The following is a 24,372-nucleotide window of genomic DNA, read 5'->3' on the forward strand; positions in this document are numbered from 1 at the left end:
TTTCTTGTTCCCTTCTTTCTTTCTCTTCGCTTTTTCTCTTGCTTCTACGTCATTAGGCTACTTCATTATTCACTTTTCTTCTTCTGTTTCTCTTCTGCTATTCCTTAGTATTATAATGCAGCCGTCTTCATATTCGTCCTTTGTTTTTCTGAATTCGTTCTTAGGTTTCCTAGCCGGTGACAAAAATGTTTTGCTGTTATTTGACTCTCATGTTTACCCAGGCCAATATATTAACTCTCAATCTCTGTGATTATATGTAAAAGACGCCTTTCTATACATATATATTTTTTATGTTCTTGGTCTTCTATTATCATTAGGCTGATTTTCCTCCTGCTCATTTGATTTTTTTTTCCCTTTAAATCACTAGATATGCTTGATATTCTTTTTTATTTTATGTTGGTCTTAGATATATATGTGCATGTTATACATTCATTGTTTATCTTTGTTTATCTTTTGTGATTTCGTTATAAAAAAAACGAATACAATATTTGGAACAGAAAAAAAGTTTAGAAAACTCACAAAAAAAAACTCGACGTCTTTCAAATACACAAATTCGTTGAATGAAATATAACATGGTCCATGAGCGCCACCCTATGGGCATTCTTGAGTAGTGCTGAGTAAATAAAAATGAATTTCAGTATTTGAGTACCACTTAGTTCCTGATGCCACCTCGGTTGTACTTTGTCATCTGATGGGGGTCACCACAGCCGCATTGGTCAAGTAACAGAGGGGACAAAAGGTTCATGACGTTTCCCGAGTCAAGAGACTCGAGCCAGGCCTGTAGTAGAACGTGGCTGGTGAATGTATGGACAGTGACTATCGATAATAGATTGTGGAGGAATTGACGCACAGATAACGAACGATGAATGGTTTCCAAAATGCAAATTCTATTGGCCAAGCCACAGTCATTGTTGGTGGGTCCATGAGCTTCTAACTAGCTCCATCCACCCTTTGCAGCGCCTAGATGTCTGCGGCAGAGTCCTCGGGCAGCATTGCTGTCATTTACAGTGCTCGGCACTTGGCAGCCAGGCATCAGCCACCCGTGTCACCGCCTGCAGCGCCTAGATGCCATTGGAAGAGGCCTCAGGCAGCAGTGCCATCCTTGGCATTACCCAGCTGTTGGCAGTGGAGACATCATGGATATTTGGCACCCTTTTCAGGTCACAGCTGTTGGCAGCGGAGGGATACGTCTCCAGTGCCACCCGCGAGAGTACCCGGCTGCTGCCAGAAGAGTTCCCATGCAAGAGTGCCACCCTTTACAGGTGCCAGCTTTGGAAGAGGAGGCATCAGACAGCAGTGCCATCCTTGGCATTACCCAGATGTTGGCAGCGGAGACACCATGGACATTTGGCACCCTTTTCAGGTCACAGCTGTTGGCAGCGGAGGGATACGTCTCCAGTGCCACCCGCGAGAGTACCCGGCTGCTGCCGGAAGAGTTCCCATGCAAGAGTGCCACCCTTTACAGGTGCCAGCTTTGGAAGAGGGGGCATCAGACAGCAGTGCCACCCCATACAGTGCCCAGCTCCTGGAAATGGAGGCACCAGACCAGTTTCACCTCTTTACAGAGCCAAACTGTTCAATCTGAGGCCTCATCTGATGCCCAGGTATCAGTGCTGACCCCGAGGATATGAGGCTGTGAGACCCCAGACAGCAGAGGCCATATTACAGAAACTTTGCACCAGTCTAGGTAAAATAAGAGTGCATATTACATCAGGGGAAACAGGTTTCACACTAGTTTGCTCGGTTTCTAAAAGAAATGGTAGGAAACGGTTTTCCATTTTGTATATGTGAAAATTAGACTAGGTTTCATAAAAATGTGATTATTTCAGTTTCAATGATTAAGTAGCTCAAATAAAGTGAACTCGCTTTGCTTTATATCTTTGAAAGGATGTTTGCTTGTTAAAAATCTCTATTACTCGTGCAAAAGTATTTAAAACCAAAGAAATATGTTTCCTATGTTTAACAGTGGCTACATAATCCATTTATACAATTTTGCCCTAGTGCAAAAACCCTTTTTTAAAACCGACTAAGGCAAACTTTGCTCCACTCCAAATGACGCATGTAGCAAAACAGAACCGAATGCATTTCCTTGGTCGAATGGCAGCCCTGGTACAAGGAGTGAGTACTGAATCGCACCGTTAGAGGGCGAACTTTCCTCAACAACAAAGACTTTTGGATTTCATTTTTGCAATCTGGCGCCCTCTTGTGGCAATTCATGGTTGCAACATAAAACAGCTGCCTGGCATGAATAGAGCACCCTTACTGACTGGGGAGAGCAGAGGGCTTCCAGGAGCTCATTCATGCTGCACAAAACTACGTTTAGTTGTAGTCGTGGTAACATGCGTAGATGCGTTTCTTTATTCGTTTTATTGTGACTGCCACAAACTCTTTGTGCTACTCCCATAAAGTAAATTTATATTTTTTATCATATTCTTTTATTGTTTTTGTGTTATTTTTGTGGGGTCTGACAATCTAACCAAATTACCTTGCAAGTAAGAAATGTATAGAGGGCGCGAATGCCGGAGTGTCCTAGCGCTAACAAACCTCTGAAATGGCTAGAGAAATGCACTAACATACTGGACAGTGAGAGTGAAGAGCCAAGGGGCATATCAGCAACAGCCAGCGATAATTATCGCTAAGCGCGCTTAGCACGAGGGTAATTATCGCCGGCTATCGCTGGATTATATCGCCGAGATAGTGCACTATCAGCAACGCTTATCTCCAATGCGATATATGATCCAGCGATAGCTGCAAAATGTGCGATTATTGCTGGAAATCCGGCGATAATGGCACAGCGATAGGCGAATCGTTGATGATAGGGCAGGGTGGATTCATCCTGACAATCCACCTCACATAGGATATCACGGCTATGTCGAATTGAAAGCAGGCGTAAAGAAATGAGTGGTGCTTTTGTCACGCTAAGCGGGTTTGCGGCTACATTGATAATAGGAGAAAATCTTGTTAGTGACATTTCTAATGTAAATTCATTGAGATACGCCCACTTTCCATCTCATTGGCATTGCGATGCTGGGTGTTCAGAAAATGGGCGCTGAGGCATGAATTCACATTCTAGGTGACCTTGATGATATAACTATTGCCGCTTTTCGCCCAAAAACGGACACTAAAGCAGTGATAATTTTATCGTGGCCCCTTGATGATATGCCTCCAAGTTTTTAAAGATTTCCTAAAAAGGATGAGGCTCGGTTGGGATCATAAATAGAAAATGCAGTGCGTTCCACAATTTGCTGCAGAGATAGAAGCTCCTATCCTCTATCCCAACCTGGACTTTATTTTTTATCTTGGGAGGCGTCACCAGATAAGAAAGAGAGGATCTTAATACTCACCGTGGAGAGTACCAATTAGAGATTTTCTGAAGATGAAGGTGGCCAGCGCCATGCAAGGCTTTGTATATGCTGCAAAGCACCTTGAACGTGACCTTTTCGGTCACTGGCAGCCAATGCACTTCATGAAATTTCTACGAAACAGAGCAGCATTTTGGAAACTTTAGAAGAAGACAAGTTACTCCATTTTGCAAAGATTGCAGCTTGGATTGAGAACGTTTATTTATCACGATATAGAGGACATTACAGTGTTCGTTTCTCAAAAGGGTAAGAGCAACTCTAACCATCTTTGCAGGTCAGTGAGAATAAAAGGAAAAACCTTTTTCAGAAACTTGATTGTACAAATTGTACTTCCTTCCTCCAAAACAGATCCCAAAGAATAAAGATGAGTCACTCTCTTTCCCAAACCCGTATAGTAACTATGGGGGTTCCACAGGGATCCGCCCTATCACCCATACTGGTCACTTTATTCTCCGAATCGCTAGCAAATGCCTTGAACTGCGCGAACATCCTTTTTCATATGTACGCGGACAACACTCAACTCTATCTGAAAATCACCACCCCAGAAGTGAGTCTGGCCCTGTTAAGGGCTTCCCTTAATCAGACCCTCCTGGATTTTGCAATTTCACGGTTTGCCGCGAAATCGGCACTTTTGAAAAAATGCCGCGATTTTTACAAAATTGCCTGCGAAATGGACCCAAGTTCTTTTAGGTTGCCTGGCTTTCCAGTGTCAGTTTTTATGGACTGGAGAGCTTGATCTACCTTTGTTCCAAAAACATTCTGTCCATCAAAAGGCGTGTCCATAATATTCAACTGGATCAAGGTCTGAACGGAATACTCATCAATCACCCATAGTGTCGCATCACTGTGCCATTTCCTATCTGATGGAATGCACATATTGAGGCATCCAAAGCTGCATCTATCAGTGTTGAAGAAGCTTGTTCTCCATCCTCCAGCATGGTTTGATGAGCGCGTCCTTTAAAGAAAATGTACTTGGCCTGGTGCAAAGAACTTTTCTGGCAGCTCCTGTTATGTGGAAGTAGTAAGTACACCCGTGAGAGTCGTTTACTTTTACAAGTTGTAGACTGTTCTGATTAAAAGAAAACTCTACGGCCACAGCACGGGCCACACAGCGCTGTTGCTAATTGAACTGGCTCGCTCCCAGATATCCAAGGGCAGCGCTACTCTGATTGGATGGCACGGAGGGCATTAATCTTATGTGAGCGGGAGCCGGGACAGCCCCCGGAGAGAGGGGCCTGCTTGCCCGTCCGAGAGGCGAGGCAGAGTAGCGTTCATGTGAGTTCACTTCCAAACAAATCATAGAGGAGGATGAGAGAGGAGAGATGGCGAGAGGGGGGGAAGGCGTGGGTTTACTCACCTTAAAGTTAAAGAGGAGGGGGTGCAAAGGCAGCGTTTAAAGGGCAGCTTCTGCAAGGTGCGGAGCGGGGTGGTGGTGAAGAGGGTGGGTGGTTGAATGAAGCCACAGGGTGACCTAGTTGAGCAAGAGGATCCACTGAGTTTGGAAGAAGGGAGCACGGTTGGGGGAGAAGGGGGCTAAATCTGCAAGGTGGAGGGAGTAGGTGGAGAAGGGCGGTGCAGCCACACACTTCGCAGAGTTTCCTGTCACCTACCTCTGCTGCCTTCAAGACAGATACCCCGGGGGCACGAGGGCGCAGAAGGAGCGTAAGATGTCCTGAGAGCACTTGGGGAGAGGGCAGGCAGGAAGAGCTTCTAGGCGCCTTAGCGCCCACGCCCCAGGCATTGCTGGTGCTCGATGCAGACCACGGGCACTCTTTTCCACTGTAGACACACTTCAATGTTTCACACGCGCCTTCATGAGTTTACTGATTCGAAGCAAACATTTTCGCGGCTCGTTGTGTTTCGTACAGGACAAGACCCCAATTATCTGCGAGTGTTGGCCTTAAAAGACCGCACTGAAACTAGTCCAAGCAGTGGCGTGTTTTTAGTCACCCCTTCCTGGTCCATCCGGTGTAAAAGTAGTGACTGAGGACAGCACCTTCTGAACACGACCCCCCAGCATGAAGAGACCCTTCGCAGGTAGCGCGAGGCTGGGGGGACGGGTGGCAGGTGCCAGGCTGAGGCCATGAAGGCTTGGGCAGGAATAGGGGGCATGGGAGAGCGGAGGATAGTGCAGAAGACCCCCATCAGTGGAGGTGGGCGCCCTCCTGCCCCTGCTGCTGTCTATGGACCCTGGCGATGGCCTCCAAGAGGTGGAGGGCCTGCTGTGCGCTCTGTAGGAGGAGAGGGGCCGGCTGTGGCGGACCCTGCTGGGAAATTGCCAGCAATACCTGGAGGCGCTGGGCCGCATCCTGGGTGCCCCCGATGTCAGGTGAGTGACGGCTCCTTTGCATGCCTCGGCAGAAGGAAGGGTGGGTGGGAAAGTGGGTGGGTGTGGGGGGATGGACGGGTGAATGGATGGATGGATAGCAGGGTCGGATTACGATAAAAAATCGACCCAGGAACACCAAAAAAAGTGGCCCTCAATTGTGTATTGCCTTCCGCAAAACACTGCTTCAGCGAAGTTTTATGAAAGAAAGGGGGTCGGGCATGTTTTATTAACTTCACTTAGATGCACAGATTAGTTCACACTGCTGAGCCACACATGTATGCAAGTGAGATCACCTCTGCTCAGCCCCCCCCCCCCCCCCCCCGCCCGTGCTCAATTAGCATACATTATTGGGCCGGTCTCAACCCTGCTCAAGAGAACTAGCAATATTTTTGCACAAAAGTACAATACTGTTTCCCTTAAATGATAATACAGACCTAAACCTGAAAGTGCTATCTCGACAAACTGAACTACAAGCAAATGGGGCAGTGGTGTAACGCAACATAACCCCTCCCCCAGAATGTGACGTTGTTTAACTTATCTCACAAATACTCATTGTCCTTATACTAGATGCCTCCCTGAAGGGTTGGGGCTCCTGGAAAGGACACCCTCCACCCCCTAAAACATTTTCCATTGATTTAAGGCTGAGAATGAATGATTATGAGTAAAATAAAGTGCCGTAAAAATGCCGCTAAACTTCCATATTTGTGCCGCTAAATTTCCATATTTGTGCCGCTAAATTTGCTTATCCAAGCCGCTATATCCTGGGGGGTCTGTAATGCCGCAGCTAGACTGAATACTGGGACAAAAAGAAAAGAACACATTTTCCCTGCCCTAAAGTCCCTAAACTGGTTACTATACGAGGCCAGAACTCACCTAAAATTGCCAGCATGATGCACAAAGCCCTCCACTTCAAGACCCCCATCTACCTGGCTCAAAAACTAGTACTATCAGGGGGCTGCAGAGCACCACGAAGTGCAACTACAATGCTATTAAAACCACAGCTTTTCCCAAAACATAGATCGAGTGACAGCGCCTTCTATGGCATTGCCCAAAAGATTTGAAACTCTCTTCCTCCAGAAATCCGTACAATCTCCTCGACCGCTTCCTTCAAAAAAGAAGTAAAAAAAATGCTATTGCTCAAGTTCCTGCCTGAATAGGGCTTGACCATTAGACTACATTACTGCCTTCTATTCGCTCATCTTGATTGACTCTGGACATGAGTATACACCCGGGAATACCATTCTTTAGCATGCATGGTACATACGTATGTTCGAATGTTCCTCACCCCTTGCTGTATCAGCCCTAACCTTATGTGAAGAGTTCCGACACTTACAGGCGTCTTGCACGCGTCTTGTATAATTATGTAACAAACAAATGTTTTTGCTTTCCAATACTGTATCCCTCTCACCCAAGGGTCATGTACGCGCTTTACAAAACATTATAAATAAATAAAAATAAATAAATGCAAGAAGTGGTTATACGGTTAATCTACCATGTAACAACAAACCAAGAAAGGTCAGAGAGTGTGAAGCCACGTTTTCAAACCATTCATCAATTCATTAAAAAAAAATCCTGGCACAGGTGTAAGTTTCCAATGATAAAATAACACAAAGGTTCGGGTGATAACCACCCTAGTACCTGTGCTTAATTTGAGCAGGTGGTTTCCGGGGTTCTTAATTGTCAACACCGTTGCTTGTGATGGTCTGCCACGAGGTGACACGTCATGACTCATTTAGAGATATCCACCACGTCCTAGTACTGAGCATTTTGATACAATTTTACTCTGTGAATATCTCTGAAAGAGCCAGTCTGTGCAAATAATCTGTCACTTCTTGTTTTTAGTTGTGATTTTAGCAAAGACAACAAAGCTTCATGAATTTATGGTTTGTAATTTAGAAAGTACTTCCTTTTCTGTGCTCCTTCTAGTCAAATAACACACTACTTTGGAACGTGTGGTGGTAATTATAGCGCGGGCAGGTAAACAGTGCATGAATATACTGGCTCACCAGATTACGTGTTCAAAAATGCATTTAATGAATGCGATATTTAATGTATGTCCATGGTTGTGTGAGTTACTTAAGGCAGCAGTTACTTGTCACATGCGATATTTACTGTATTCTGTAAATAATACGCAAGTGCAAGTATGAGAGGTCATTGAAAACTAGGAGAAAAGAATCCCCCAAAATACCCCCTGCCCAAAGCAGCTAGCAACAGTCCCAGAAAGAGCCGGCAATAGAGGAAAAGACTGAAAACAACACCAAAGCTCAACTAAAAACTCAAAACATGCACTTCTGGAGCTGGAAAAAAAAACATACACATCTGTACACAGGGCCAGGCCTACAAGCAGACATGCAGTGAGGCATCATTCACGGGTTGACTGCAGCAGCTCACACTTCCACTCCGCTCTACACCCCGGGCCAACTGGCCGTAGCGTGCATCGCATCGGGCATTTCCCCCGGAAGGTGGAAGGGTTGTGGCTGGTTTTGCAGTGGTGGGGACCAGATTTGTTACTGGAATCCGGCTATTCCGCGGTGTTGCAATCTCGATCCCAGTTTCAAAAGCAGCAGCGCTTCACACTTGCACACTTGCACGCGTTCCTACATTTCGCGCCAGGATACTCCCAAGTAATAGAGCGCGATATAAAATGGTTTATACATACATACATATACATTATACATACACGTCATATTAAAGAACAGCATCCATGTTCAAAAGTCCATACATTCCTTAAAAGGGAAGCAGGTTTGCATAGTAGTGCAGATACACTTTGCTGTGGAATTTCCTAAAACACTCACTCCTATGTCACCAGTGTGGAGGCCCCAGGGCACTGGAGAGCTGGTGCTCCAATGAGAGCAGAGAGCAGGGGTGACTGGTGTCTAGTGAGTGTTCCAAGAGGTGCTCTCCCTTAAATTGCGGAGAAACTTGGCCTGACCCAGGAGAAGGGTTAGGCGAGTAAGGTTCCTAAAAATGCCCCAACATGCAGATCCCCCAGTGTTCACTGCTGGTCTTCTGGAAGTGTGGAACCAACACGAACCCTGCCAAAAATGATTTGATCCGCACACACTACACACATGAAATCAGCTCCACAGGGTGAAATAGTTCACACAATTCTTTGAGGTTTTTTTTTCTTCTTCACAGTAGCCAACGCGTTTTGGTCTATTAAAGGACTTCTTCAGGGCTAAAAGACTTAGACAATATACACAAATGTAAAAATGTATTTATAAAATACATATACATATCCATAGCTTCTCTATTTACATGTGTACCTTTTTGTTCTATGAGCAAGACATTTAATTAATTGTGAGGCCATGATCTGTTTTGCTCTTAGAACACAAATGTAAATATGTAAGCACGTTGGCTACTGTGAAGAAGAAAAATTGACTCAAAGAATAAAGTTTTTCACAACATAGGAAACTAAAAGGATCCTGATTCCTTTGGTCAACACACCACATGGTTATAAAATTTCCCACAATATAAATAAGTGTGGTTCTATATCCTAGACCCTTTTTGTAAATCATTCAACAGGCACGCTGCATCTGAGTGCAGGATTCATTCATCCCTTGGCACTATCTCAAGTCTCTTTTTTGCTGTACATGTTGTAGAGAGGAGGGTGACGAGACCACCATCGCTTTCAACCTGCAGTGTTTACGGAAAAGGTAAGGGAAAAGATCATTGGAACATGCCGCTCTCCATACATACATGCTTAGCCTCAACTCAACGTGTTTGTGAACCAACACTGTGTTGGGTTTCCAAGTTTTCTCGATTTTGTGACTGAAATTGCCCAAAAGGAAGACGCATAAGTGGGAGGAGTAACTCACCTAAAAACTGCACCCCGAAGTAGCATGCTTCCGTCAGCAAGGACCAGCGGATGATCACCTTCTCTGATGTGTACATCGAGTTCCACATGATGAGGGAGATACCTGCCCAACGGAGAGACGAAGCCACAAGTCACTGCACCGCGCACCACAATGCAGGTAATATTGGGGTTTCGGTCACCAGTGTTATAAAATAGAACAACCCGATGTGCACGGCCAGAGGTCATGCTCTGTGGGCACAGTGGTGTGGTAAATACCACAGTGCCAAGCCTCTGGCTAGGTATGGACAATTGGCGAGACCTGTGCCCGGGGCCTGCTATGCATGCCCCATAGGCGACCCCCTGTGCCCATCACTCGCTAAGAAAGCTCCATAGGCGAGCCCCTGTGCCCATCACTCGCTAAGCATGCCCCATAGGCAAGCCTCTGTGCCCATCACTCACTAAGCATGCCCTATTTGGAAGCACCTGTGCCTATCGCTTGCTAAGCATGCTCCAAAGGCGAGACCCTGTGCCCATCGCTCGCTAAGCATGCTCCATAGGCGAGCGCCTGTGCCCATTGCTCGCTAAACATGGCCCATAGGCATGCCCATGTGCCCATCACTCGCTAAGGATGGCGCATGTGCCCATCACTCGCTAAGCATGTCCCATAGGCGAGCCCATGTGCCCATCGCTCGCTAAGCAAGTTCTATAAGCGAGCCCCTGTGCCCATCGCTCGCTAAGCATGGCCCATAGAGGAGCCCCTGTGCCTATCGCTCGCTAAGCAAGCCCAATAGGCAAGCCCCTATGCCCATCGCTCGCTAAGCATGCTCTATAGGTGATCCCCTGTGCCCATCACTCGCTAAGCATGGCCCATAGGGGAGCCCCTGTGCCCATCGCTCGCTAAGCATGCCCAAAGGCAAGCCCCTATGCCCATCGCTCGCTAAGCATGCACTATAAGTGAGCCCCTGTTGCCATCACTCGCTAAGCATGGCCCATAGGGGAGCCCCTGTGCCTATCGCTCGCTAAGCATGCTCCATAAACGAGCCCCTGTGCCCATCATTCGCTAAGCATGCTCCATAGGCGAGTGCCCATTGCTTGCTAAGCATGCCTCATAGGCGAGCCCTTGTGACCATTGCTCGCTAAGCATGGCCCATAGGCGAGCCCATGTGCCTATTGCTTTCTAAGCATGGCCCATAGGCGAGCCTATGGGCCCATTGCTCGCTAAGCATGACCCAATGGCATGCCCATGTGCCCATTGTTCGCTAAGGATGGCCCATAGGTGAGCTCCTATGCCTAGCACTCGCTAACCATGGTCCGTAGGCGAGCGCCTATGCCTAATGCTCACTAACCATAGCCCATAGGTGAGCCCCTGTGCCCATCGCACGCTAAGCATGCTCCATAGACAAGCCCCTGTGCCCATCACTCGCTAAGCATGCTCCATAGGCAAGTCCCTGTGCCCATTGCTTGCTAATCATGCCCCAAAGGTTAGCCCCTTTGACCATTGCTCGCTAAGCTTGGCCCATAGGCAAGCCCATGTGCCCATTGCTTGCTAAGGATGGCCCATCGGCAAGCCCATATGCCCATTGCTCGCTAAGCATGCCCCATAGCAGAGCTCATGTGCCCATTGCTTGCTAAGCATGGCCCATAGGCGAGTCCCTCTGCCCAGCGCTCACTAACCCTTTGCCCAAAGGTGAGCTCCTATGTCTAATGCTCACTAACCATAGCCCATAAGCGAGCCCCAGTGCCCAACGCTCACTAAGCATGGCCCATAGGTGAGTCTGTATACCCAGTGCTGGCTAACCCTTTACCCATAGGTGAGCTCCTATGCCTAGCACTCCCTAACCATTGCCCATAGGCGAGCTCCTATGCCCAGCGCTTGCTAACCATAGCCCACAGGCGAGTCCCCTATGCCCAGCGCTCGCTAAGCATGGCTGAACGTTCTGTATAGAACATTACATCAATCTATGTGGGGAAAAAGCCTTTACATCAATGCTTTCACAACGCGGTCCGAAACACAAATACGTCTTTACAACACATTCCTTTATCACGCAAGTCATTACAAGGACTTTCCTTAAGGAAATCAGCGATGGACTGATGTTGTACTTTAAGTTCAACACTTACCCGACTGTTGCGCAGACTTGAGTCAGAATAGTAGTTTATACTATTCCAAATTCCAGCGCTCTCCCCTATGGCAAGTCGTTGTAAGAACTTGTGTTGTACAGGAATATGTTGTAAAGACGTATTTGTGTATGGGACCGCGTTGTTAAAGCAGGCGTGGTACATGCCTGCGTGGTTCAGACATACAAACATCATTGGTACAAAATAGGACATCCTGCTGTGCAGTGACGTTGATGGCCACAAGAAAGGTTGATACACATTTATCACACACAGTTTCAGGCTCATTGTAAACCCCAGACTCACACCACAGTGAGGGTAGTCCATCAGCAGCCACACAAAGGCACAACAACCTTCCACATGTTGTCGCGGTGGTGGTGGGTATCACAGCAGAGATGGAGGTGTGTGTTATGCACACTCTAAATGCCTCTCCTCTATTCTATCCCAGTCCTTGTAGCAGGCGAGGCAAACACACAAATACACACACACACACACACACACACACACACACCCACACACACACACACACGTCCATACAAACGGTTCCGTGACAGTACACTAGCATTTTTAATTTCTATCATTACTTTTATGTTGCTCTAAATGACCTTTTATCCTGTATACAAACTTCAGTGGAACTAAAAGAAAGACTTACTGAAGTGGCATTATAACCAAATAAGGACTGGGGATAGAACAGATGGGTATTGGTGGGGCACCGTCGTAGTTTGCATGTTAAAATTGAATTAAAATATGTATTTTTCATTTACAGAAGAATCTAGCGAGAACATTTCCACAATGGGTATATTTCGTTTCAGTTTCTTTACTCAGATATTATATGACAAAGTCTTAGCTCACAATGTCCCAAAAACATAGGCATATAAATGTCAGTGGTTGGAGACATCCACAGGTAACTGGATAGTAGTGACTGAGTTATTAATTTTCTAGTTTCTTAAGGATTGTTTTTTTTTCCTTCTTTAGGGCCAGTGTAGCAAAGGTAGTGATGAAAATGTGTTGCCTTCTGATGGATCTCCTCACTACACAAGAGAGCTTCCTCTATTACTTATAAAGAAGCTGTAATTGATGACCTCTATCTTCACTTTTGTCAATTTCAGCCATAACAGGTGTTCGGTAAGGGTTCACTCCCAGCCGGAGTTGTGAAACTCCTGATAGTGTCCTGCAAGCCATGTGCGGCATTGACCAACATGTCCAAGGTAGACTTGAAAGAAGATAACCACACACTTAAAATGGTGCATCACTGCTCTCCTTAGGTGTGCTTAGTCTGCCCAGAGCCAGATGTTCATTCTTGGTATTTCAAGGGATGAATTTGATCTCCACACCTGCACCCATGCACTTCTGTCATCAGTCACAACCTGTCCATAAGCACCACCAGCCAACAGCTACAAAATGACATGAGATCAGGGCAATATTTACCATCCTTCTACAGCATTCAATGAGACATTGGCAATCGGTCACACAAGCCAAGCTCCTTGCGGCTTTTGGCCAACAGATCCAATACTCACTGAGAAGAGCGCCTCCGTAGAGCCGAATGGAAGTCTTGTTGCTGACCGAACCCTCATCAAAGACAGCATCATACAGCTGATCTGGGAAGGTGAGGGCCTGTAGGTAGTAAAACAAGAGGACCGGTGTTAATACAGAAATATCCCCTCTATATCCTAGTTCACTCTAGACCTTTTTGCTCCTCTGAAGCGTTTCTTGACCTCTCAACGTCAACGAGGAATTTACCGCACCCTGGCATTATTGTCATCAATCGGTGTTTGCAGCATTTGCAAAGTTGAATTAAATGTCTTGCCGGGAAAATCTAGACACCATGGCACCTAGAAGCCTGGGGAGCTTAACATCACAACCCAAACAGGGATGCAAAAGAAGCACACACTGACAGATGTGGTGTTGCTGGACAATCCCATTCCCCTAGTAGAGCTCAACACAGATTTAGCAAACTACAGTATAGTAACTAGGAAGGATGCAGACAGCATGCCCTAAAAAGTGAAGATGGATCAATGCTGCAAGACCCATCCTTATTACTTCAGTCCCCACACAATCCCTAGCTTCAAGTCTTTTTGTGTTCTCTACAGAATCACTTACCTTACCCAAGCTTATCCAAATTCCATCAAAAAGTATTGGCCAAATCAAAAACTCCAGTTGGCAGCCACCTATCTTACTGGCTCAGGAGGCCGCTAAAATGTAACAGGATCATGAATCTGAGTCGTACCGGGTGAGTGACCATTCAGGTAAAATTTGTAGCAAGTGGTGCATATTAAAACAAAGTGTGCCAGTAATATTGTGCAAAACTGGACAGGATGCTCAGGCACCCTTATAGGAGGGTGTGTGTTTGTGTGATGGTGCGCTTTACACCTGGGCATTGACGATCTCTTATATGTATTACGTTTCGCTGGTGACTGTACTTCCCTCCAGCCATCGGAGTAAACACTGGTTTCCCTGGCACAGCGGAACCAGCAGCTGCTCTGCTTCAGCTCTAACATAAGGCATTCTATAATATTAAGGAACCAGCCCACCTTGGCCACAACATCTGCCCATCAGCCTTTTCTTTACTGAGCGCATTGCCGGCTCTAGAAATAACTCAAAGGAAATATTTTCCATTGTACAGAGCTGTCTCAATCCTGTTGCAGAGCGGATTGATCTACCTATTTCGGCAGAATGGAGTGAGGAACTGTCTGACTTTTTTATTGACAAAATCTAGGCCATACAGGATTCTCTAGGGTCAGCCTGCATTGAGCAGACTGACGCCCATTCCTCAAGTTCACCAGTTCCCTCTCTGCCTGTCCCCTCACTAACTGCTTTTCAGCCGATTACTCCGAAAGACTCTCTATCTATTCTTTCATCTCTCAAATCCGGATCTCCCTCTGATCCGTGTTTTGCTAGACTGCTTGCTGAGGTGGCTGAGGTAGTTAATTCAGAGGTGAATTCAATCATAAACCTATCACTTCAGACCGGCGTTGTTCCCAAGGTATGGAAGGAGGCCAAACTTATACCACTCTTGAAAAAGCCCTCCTTAGATCCTAACATCCCTGCCAGCTATCGCCCTATTTCTTTACTTCCGGCGGTGGCTAAGATTTGTGAGAAAGCAGTTTTTAGGCAACTATCCACTTTCGTTGAGTCATCAGGTGCCCTTCATCCTGCTCAATCCGAATTCAGAGCCTCCTATAGCACCGAGACCGCTCTTGTGAAAATATCAGAAGCCATAAGGGAGTGTTTAGACGGGGGCAGCAGAGCGGCGCTGATTTTATTGGACCTCTCTGCCGCCTTCGATACGGTCCTCCACCAACCACTCCTCTCTTGGCTCTCCAACATTGGCGTGTCTGGGCAGGCCTGGAAGTGGCTTGAATCTTTTCTTGCAGATCGCACCCAGCAGGTCTGGATGACCCTTTCTCATCCACCCACCGCACAGTGGCCACCGGAATCCCTCAGGGCTCGATTTTGAGCCCCCTGCTTTTTAACGTTTACGTTACCCCCTGATCTTTCTAGCAGAGGAGCTGGGTGCAAAAGTCATCGCATAAGCGGATGACACTCAGCTCCTCTTTATCTGGAAGGAGGGGGATACATCTCCTTCAGCTGCCCAGCGCTGCCTTGCAGCGGTTTTTGGTTGGCTGGCCCGTGCTCAGCTGAAATGTAATGAGGGTAAATCAGAGGTTTTCCTCTATGGCCCTTTTCGATCATTCTTTAAGGAGACTCGTGGCCCCCTGAGTATACCCAGCCCTTGTCATCTGGCAATCCTGCAAAAAACCTAGGGATCTGGTTTGAGGAGGATCTCCGTTTTTCCACTCAAATAAAGCAATTGGCAGGGGTATGCTTTGGTATCCTAAAATCTCTTAAGCAGTTCTTCCCTTTGCTACCTCGTTCTGCTAAGGAAATGGTCACTCGGGCATTGATCTTATCCTGTATTGACTATGCCAATGGCTTATACGTCGGACTCCCGGGATACCAGTCAAAGAAAATGCAAGTGATTCAGAATGCGGCGGCCAGGGTTCTGCTGCAAATCCCTGGGCGTGCAAGCATGAAGCAGCATTTACGCGACTTGCATTGGCTGCCTGTTGTCCGCCGCATTCAGTTCAAGGCCCTTACGCTGGCTCATAGAGCCTTGCATGGTCTTGGCCCGGTCTATCTCCAGAGGCGCTTTTCCTTCTACACGCCTTCTAGAAACCTTCGCTCTACCACTCTGCGCCTGACCACTGTTCCCCGCTTCCGCAGGGTTCGGTTAGGGGGTAGCTCTCTCTCTGTTAAGGCTGCAGTGGCCTGGAATTCCCTTCCCCTGGAGCTGCGCAACATCCAGGACACTATGCTATTTAAGAAACAGCTGAAGACCTTCCTTTTTAATCAATCCATCTAAATATGCTGCTTGTTGTTATGGTTCACCTCCGCGCCGGGACACTCTTGAGTATCCGTGCGCAATATAAATGTTTAATAACATAACATAACTTATGTGCTTCTCGACTTCCCTATGGACAGATGGGTCATACTAAGGCTTAAAGTCCTAGAGTAGCCATCCGTAGACACTCACACAACAATCATCGTATTTAGTTGCATGGATAAACCAGGGCGACCAAAACTATCCATGGTCCTAGACGTACCTCAGTGTGTGTGAGCACGTCTGGAGAAAATGGAAGAGTGGGGCCAAGCTGTGGACATCTGGGGTCTACACTGATGCATTGCAGATTCTCGAAGCCCCAAAGGCTTGCTCTTAACTTTGGTTGTTTAATAAAAATGGAGCTCTACTCACCCTAATGACAAGAAGGGGTTGAGCTCACTACTTTTATTATATACCAGGGCTTTTGGTGGAGAGGTGTCTCAAATAGTAGAATTTAGTATTAAATATAAAGATCAGGCAACGTTTAGGTATGCATGTATTTATTTATGATTTATTTCATGTTTTTGTAGAAAATTGACTTGTGACAGAAAGCCACGTCATAGAATTGCTGGATATGTTAAAGTCAGCTCTTAGATGGATTTATAACCCTCTTCCTGGGTGCTGGGAGATCCTCGACAGCAGTGGATTTTAGCGATAATGTAGATTAGTCGAACTATTGATTATGTACAGGACCATGCCCAATGGCTACAGTGTTTGGAGAGAGGCTTTCAGAATTATTGATAAGAAACAAGTTACTGACACTCTACAAAACACTCGTGTTGTGGGAGGCAAACAAGGTAAAGTTCAGCTACTAGATCAGCATTTGTTCGAGTTGGTTAGTTCTAGCGTTTGATAGGCAACCGCTTTGTACATATGATTACTATATTGGAGGTAGTACTTGGGCTCATCAATTATCCCCTTCACTGCTGGTAGTTGTGTCTCTGTATTGGATCAGAGATCTTGAGAGGAGTATTTGATCCAACTATTTGTCAACTATTGGAGCAGGACCAACTGCTGGAATGTTTGTTGAGACCATTCCACGAACAAGTTATTTACACCCTACAAAACACTACTTAAGGACAGAAGGGAGAAGAATTGGCTCAGAAGTAGTTCTCAGACACAACTCTTCATGAACCGCCTTTACTGTCTCTCAAAGAACAAGGTGGCAGCATGTGACCTTGTGTAGGCATTCGCTAGCACGGCGGATCAGCGTCCCCACGGCCCATGTTAATCTGCCAGCTCGCTACGGAAAAGCAGCAAAAACCACATGAACTAAAGCATGATATGCATGGATAATCCATGGATTAGTAGAGGCAGCAGCAGCCTTTGTAAAGATCCTGAAAATCAATTTAATGAGGTCAAAGCATTAGAAACGGATGATCTGAAGCCCTAAATCTGATATCCTATTAAAAACCTACTCATTTACTAAAAGGAGTAAAGAGGATAATATTTGGTATTAAAAAACAAATAATTACAAGATCACTACACAAGCTGTATAATTCTGTGATGCAACCGAAGGTCAGCAGACTAAACTTCAGGAAAATGCACCAGGGATTATATCCACATAGGTCGTTCCACACAGCTAACATGCGACACTATTAGGATTGAAAGAGTAACAGGAAGGGGATAGTTATCAAGAAAGAGAGGCTCTTACAGACAAGTTGATAATATGTTAGTAGATGGGGAGGGAACATACCGTTACGATAGATTAAAACAGGTACTTATCCTATAAGTGCATCAGGACATATTTATATCTGACCGCTGCCTCGAAACATGTCGTTATCCTACATCTGGATGGGTACAAATTGATATAATTCATGTAATTATTCATCATGACAGCTGGGAATGTGCTGTAATCCTGCTGTTGCATCCATCCATGTTGCTCTATGATGGTTGTATTTTTGTAATCATACTTTTCGGTCAAAACCTGCCAGTCCTGGCCGACTTATCAGTAAAACATTCTGACTGTTAGTAGGATTTCAATATCTTCCCATCTGGTAATGGGGTAACATTATGTTTCAGACTAATGGATGGAAACATATTGTTGCTGTTGCTTTATGGAAAGACATTGGCATTATATTATTGGATTGAAATATGGTATTCCTTGCTGCTGGGTGGGACCAGGAAAATTAATACCAGCAAGTTTCCTGCTACTGGACGGATGGCAACCGAGTTTGTATCCTAGAGCTTGATGGGAACTTGTTTACGTCCTACAGCTGGATCAGAAACTTTTGGCTAATAACTTTGCTGGACGATAACACGTTGATACCACACCGCTGGATACAAGCATGATGTTCCCTGGTGGGAAAATGATGATTTTTGCTTTTATATTGGACGATGGTGCTTGTGTTGCTTGATGGAAACAGTGATAGCCGACCATTAAAATATTCTTTAGTTACAGCGTCACAGGAACATCTAGGCAACTCGGAGTTGGATTGAAACGTGTTGCTGTCTATTTTACTGGACAACAACATGTTATCCTAATGCTGGACTGGAACATATGGAAAACTTGCTGTTGCGTTGAATCTTGTTGCCATCCTATTGTACCGATGGATCTATATGATATTTCTAGTGCGTAAACTGAGCCAAAAGACAGCAGAGTGCTGTACATGGTCAAATGCAAGCTTGAAGTCTGCAAGTAATAGGAGTTGCGAATTGTGGACGATCTGCATTGTGATGTAGTGTTCTTTAATGAGGTGAGTCTTCAACTAAACTAGAACAGTGTTGGGGCGATCCTGATATATATGGAGATGCTGTATCAGATCCTGGGTGTCTAAATGGAAAAGGCTCTTTGCCTTGATTTTTTCTTTTCTACACTGCTTAGGGTACGGTCCGATGAGGTCCTGGCAGCAGGTATGCTGGGTACCACCAGTGCTGGTGAACTTGTCTACAAGGGAAGCAGGGTGCTGGTTGTGATGGATTTATCAACTAGTCACAGGTTTTTCGGAAGATACTGAAATCCTACTGTTGAGTGAAGCAGCTTCCTGATACTGGAGTGGGATATCCTACTGTTGTACCGAAACATGTTGGTATCCTATGACGCAGTCACAAACACATTACTACTGTTGCTAAACTGACCTACAAGGACAGCAGATTTACGCATTATATCAAAAATAACTAAAAATACTGGCAATGCTTCGCTGTATACAGTAGCATCAATACTCGTTGGTGAGGTATTTGTAAATGGAAATAAGTTACCTTCATAAGTTGTATCATTTAAATGTTTTTGTTTTACTGGTTCCAGATGAGCGGAGAACATTTGATCTTGAATGTTCATGGCACAAAATACATTCAAATAAGACCTTCTCTAAAGGTATGGGCTGGCATAAAGATGATAGAGGTGGGAAAGGGGCTGGTGGCATGAACATGGTATACGTTGAGTCATTCTCAAGACAATGAGGAAGACATATATGGAAAAAGGGAAGTCACTACAAGGAGAGGAATTAATTTGACAAAAGGGGAAATAGCAAGAAAAGGATTTAGAGTTAGAATCAGTTAAGGAAAGAGTAAGCCCAGTGATAATAAGACTGAACTAGCAACAAAGAAATAAAATAGTTCTTCGGGTGGACTCAGTAGTGCCAGACCAAGAGAGTAAAAGGTAAGAACGCGAAAGAAGAGCATAAGAGTCGTGTAGGTGGGCACGAATAGTGTGAAGTTGTGAGCAGAAAATATTTAGAAAGATGGCAGGAGAAAATGGGTATGAAGAGTAGGAATGTAAGGGTTGGGAGAACTGAGGGCAAGTGATTTACTGGGGAGGGGATGATCTTAAAAAAGGCGTAAATGTGATAGAGCGAGTGGAAGAAATGGATAATAAGAGACAGTAACTTTCAGTAGCGCGACAGGTGCAGTAGCACCGGGGCTCAGAATTGCGAGGAATGCTTTTACTGCCAAACCAAGTGCCGGTGGGTGTTTGCATTAAGAAGCTGGAAGTGTTCAGCTTTAGGGTCCAGGGCCACCTTTCTAAGCTACTGGCAGCTCTCAGCGTGTCAAATTTCCTAGAGTTCAGTGATGAAAGGAATTCTGGTCCAACTTAATTATTCCATTAAAATAACTGGGTTGACTGCAATACCATTTAGTAAGGAGATGGTCACTGTTCAAAGTGAAAATGGTATAAAATCGAAACTGGAGCAAAAATAGGAGTCATTGGAAAGCACTGAATGACTGCATGGTGTGTCACTCCTGTAGAGTTCCCTCCTAACAGAGTCTATACTAGACAGGAACTCAGCTCAGAGTAGTAGGTGGTTGTGCAGTGGCCTGTGATGCCCCCTCACCCATCCCTTGCCCTGGAGGCTGCTGTGACTGGCCCCTGATGTTGTTCAAGAGATGGGGTTCAGAGGAAATTGTGAGCGACTACGGTCCACACTTCACATCGCGCCAAATGAAGGAGTTTTTGGTTGCCAATGGCCACCATAGAACGGCCTTGTATCACCTGCATGAAATTGGGCAGGTAGAATGAGCCAGTCCGACGTTGGGTGAGAGAGTGCAATTGAATGTGAGGAGTGGCTTGAACTGGAAGGAGGAACTATACAAATTGTTATGGAACTACAGTACGTTTCCCTGCACTATCACAGGAGCGCCGCCGCTCATCCTAGTGCAGGGGTAACTGCTTTCTCCTAAGGTTAGTCCTGGATGGATTATTAAGGATGGGAAGAATGAGCAGAAGTGAGACGAAGTGCGTGTAAGGGTGAGATTCCATTAGGAGGGATGCCACTCCAGGCACTGGGAGAAGGCCGCAGGTTGGTGATGCAACGTCAAGGCAAACATATGGGCACGCGCCAGGTAAGGAAGCTATTTAGGAAGGGGAGGGGAGGGTAGGGCCTGACTGGTCACAACCTGAGAATATCATTTAAGTGAGAGGCAACACTATTGTTTTGAAAGGCGGGGGTGTGCGCAAATCCAGAAATGAGGCTGAGGGTCATCCTAAAGAAGCCACTGTGTAGGAGAGTGCTCAAGTCTGTTCCAATGTGATTTATGTTTATTTGTATGCCCTATGGTGGCACCTACTGATACATATAGAAAAGTGGGAATTTTCATTCATTGCATTGTTGTGGGAAAGAGGGGTGTCTTGTGTTTAGAATGACATGTTCCAAAAGTTTAGTGTTAGAAATGGAAACTGGGATGAAGAGGCAGTGAGATGCTTGTAGCAGCAGCGGTTTATGTTGATTGGGGGTGGGACAGACGGTTGTCTCTTATGTTCTTTTAATAAACCCAGGTATCCCCTGCATCCTGGTGAAGGAAGAGGACGCTTTAGAAAACAAGTAGAAACAGAACCTGAGAGTCCTCCTGGGTAGCCAGAGGGCTTCTGTGGTACATCATTGATAGCCATGTTTGGAGGCCACTATGGCCTACTTGGAGAGCTTTGGGGACTTCAGAGCAGCGGTGAAAGACCCAAAGGAGCCGCATTACAGGGGCGGGCGGGGACGTGAGGTACCTGGTCTCTCTTCCCCCAGCCCTTCCAACATGCATGGAGTAGAAAGTCAAAGGCAAACTGCAGATATCAAATGACGGGCAAGGATCGCTTACCATGAGTGCAACGCCTGTAAACATGACCGCAGAGACGAACTGCCATAACCTATGGATGAGACCAGGATGAGAGTGAGAGACATTAAGATAGAAGAATAAAAAAGTATCATTAGGCATGCAGTAGAAACCCACAGTGGCAAAACACAAGATCAGGTGGAAACACATGCACTAAGCAACAACAGAGAGACTTGAGAAGGAGGGAATGTGAAACATTTGGGACACATTCAAACAGAGAGAACAAGAGGTCACTGTGAGAATCATGACAGCATCAGTACAGAGGCACTCTTAGATATCAGTGCAAGGCACATCTACAGTCTGTGCTAGCAGTAGAGCTGAACACTAGTGATAGCTCCAGCCTGTCCCAGCAGTAGAGCTGAACACTAGTGATAGCTCCAGCCTGTCCCAGCAGTAGAGCTGAACACTAGTGATAGCTCCAGCCTGTCCCAGCAGTAGAGCTGAACACTAGTGATAGCTCCAGCCTGTCCCAGCAGTAGAGCTGAACACTAGTGATAGCTCCAGCCTGTCCCAGCAGTAGAGCTGAACACTAGTGATAGCTCCAGCTGTTCGAGAAGTAGAGCTGAACAGTAGTGATAGCTCCACCCTGTCCTAGTGGTAGATTTGAAAACTAGTGATAGCTCCAGACTGTATGAGCAGTAGATCTGCACACTAGTGCTAGCTCTGGCCTGTCCTAGCAGTAGATCTGAACACTAGTGATAGCTCCAGCCTTTTCGAGCAGTTCACCTGAACACTAGTAATAGCTCCAGCCTGTTCGAGCAGTAGAACTGAACACTAGCGATAGCTCCTGCCTCTCCAAGCAGCAGCTCTGAACGCTAGTGATAAATCCAGCCTGTTCGAGCAGTAGATTTGAACACTAGTGATTGCTCCAGCCTGTTCGAGCAGTAACTCTGAACACTAGTGATAGCTCCAGCCTTTTCGAGCAGTAACTCTGAACACTAGTGATAGCTCCGGCCTGTTTGAGCAGTAACTCTGAACACTAGTGATAGCTCCAGCCCTTTCGAGCAGTAACTCTGAACACTAGTGATAGCTCCGGCCTGTCCTAGCAGTAGATTCGAACACGAGTGATAGATCCAGCCTGTTTGAGCAGTAACTCTGAATACTAGTGATAGCTCCAGCCTGTCCTAGCAGTAGAGCTGAACACTAATGATAGCTCCAGCCTGTTCCAGCAGTAGATCTGAACAGTAGTGATAACTCCACCCTGTCCAAGCAGCAGCTCTGAACACTAGTGATCGCTCCAGCCTGTCCTAGCAGTAGATTCGAACACTAGTGATAGCTATCACTAGTGTTCAGAGTGTCCAGCCTGTTCAAGCAGTAACTCTGAACACTAGTGATAGCTCCAGCCTGTTCAAGCAGTAACTCTGAACACTAGTGATAGGTACAGCCTGTTCGAGCAGTTCACCTGAACACTAGTGATAGCTCCTGCCTGTCCAAGCAGCAGCTCTGAACGCTAGTGATAGCTCCAGCCTGTTCAAGCAGTAACTCTGAACACTAGTGATAGCTCCAGCCTGTCCTAACAGTAGATTCGAACACTAGTGATAGCTCCAGCCTGTTCAAGCAGTAACTCTGAACACTAGTGATAGGTACAGCCTGTTCGAGCAGGTCACCTGAACACTAGTGATAGCTCCTGCCTCTCCGAGCAGCAGCTCTGAACGCTAGTGATAGCTCCAGCCTGTTCGAGCAGTAGATTTGAACACTGGTGACAGCTCCAGCCTGTTCGAGCAGTTCACCTGAACACTATTGATAGCTCCAGCCTATTCGAGCAGTTCACCTGAACACTAGTGATAGCTCCTGCCTCTCCGAGCAGCAGCTCTGAACGCTAGTGATAGCTCCAGCCTGTTCGAGCAGTAGATTTGAACACTGGTGACAGCTCCAGCCTGCTCGAGCAGTAGATCTGAACACTAGTGATAGCTTCTGCCTGTCCAAGCAGCAGCTCTGAACGCTAGTGATAGCGCCTGCCTGTCCAAGCAACAGCTCTGAAAGCTAGTGATAGCTCCAGCCTGTTTGAGCAGTAGATTTGAACACTTTGATCGCGCCTGCCTGTCCAAGCAACAGCTCTGAACGCTAGTGATAGCTCCAGCCTGTTCGAGCTTTAGAGCTGAACATTAGCGATAGCTCCAGCCTGTTCGAGCAGTAACTCTGAACACTAGTGATAGCTCCTGCCTGTCCTAGCAGTAGAGCTGAACACTAATGATAGTTCCAGCCTGTTCCAGCAGTCACTCTGAACACTAGTGATAGCTACAGCCTGTCCTAGCAGTAGATTCGAACACTAGCGATAGCTCCAGCCTGTTCGAGCAGTAGATTTGTACGCTTGTGATAACGCCTGCCTGTCCAAGCAACAGCTCTGAACGCTAGTGATAGCTCCAGCCTGTTCGAGCTTTAGAGCTGAACACTAGTGATAGCTCCAGCCTGTCCTAGCAGTAGAGCTGAACACTAGTGATAGCTCCGGCCTGTCCTAGCAGTAGAGCTGAACATGAGTGATTGCACCAGCCTGTTCAAGCAGTCACCCTGAACACTAGTGATAGCTCCAGCCTGTCCAAGCAGTAGATTCGAACACTAGTGATAGCTCCGGCCTGTCCTAGCAGTAGATTTGAACACGAGTGATAGCTCCAGCCTGTTCCAGCAGTCACTCTGAACACTAGTGATAGCTACAGCCTGTCCTAGCAGTAGATTCGAACACTAGCGATAGCTCCAGCCTGTTCGAGCAGTAGATTTGTACGCTTGTGATAACGCCTGCCTGTCCAAGCAACAGCTCTGAACGCTAGTGATAGCTCCAGCCTGTTCGAGCTTTAGAGCTGAACACTAGTGATAGCTCCAGCCTGTCCTAGCAGTAGAGCTGAACACTAGTGATAGC

The 24,372-nt window shown here is 46.3% G+C and overlaps 1 protein-coding gene across 1 annotated transcript in view; it reads right to left on the reverse strand.

The window, feature by feature from the left end:
* TP53I11 (tumor protein p53 inducible protein 11) overlaps positions 1-24,372 on the reverse strand; it is a 488,139-nt gene that overhangs the window by 26,125 nt on the left and 437,642 nt on the right. Inside the window, exons 5-7 of the mRNA XM_086959614.1 lie at positions 21,504-21,552; positions 13,117-13,213; positions 9,510-9,611 (exon numbers count right to left, since the gene is read on the reverse strand). Coding sequence (XP_086815740.1) covers positions 9,510-9,611; positions 13,117-13,213; positions 21,504-21,552 — 248 coding nt within the window. The remainder of the gene's footprint in view (positions 1-9,509; positions 9,612-13,116; positions 13,214-21,503; positions 21,553-24,372) is intronic.

Source organism: Lissotriton vulgaris, chromosome 2_2, assembly GCF_964263255.1.
Source record: "Lissotriton vulgaris chromosome 2_2, aLisVul1.2, whole genome shotgun sequence".
In the NCBI taxonomy this organism is placed as follows: Eukaryota; Metazoa; Chordata; class Amphibia; order Caudata; family Salamandridae; genus Lissotriton; species Lissotriton vulgaris.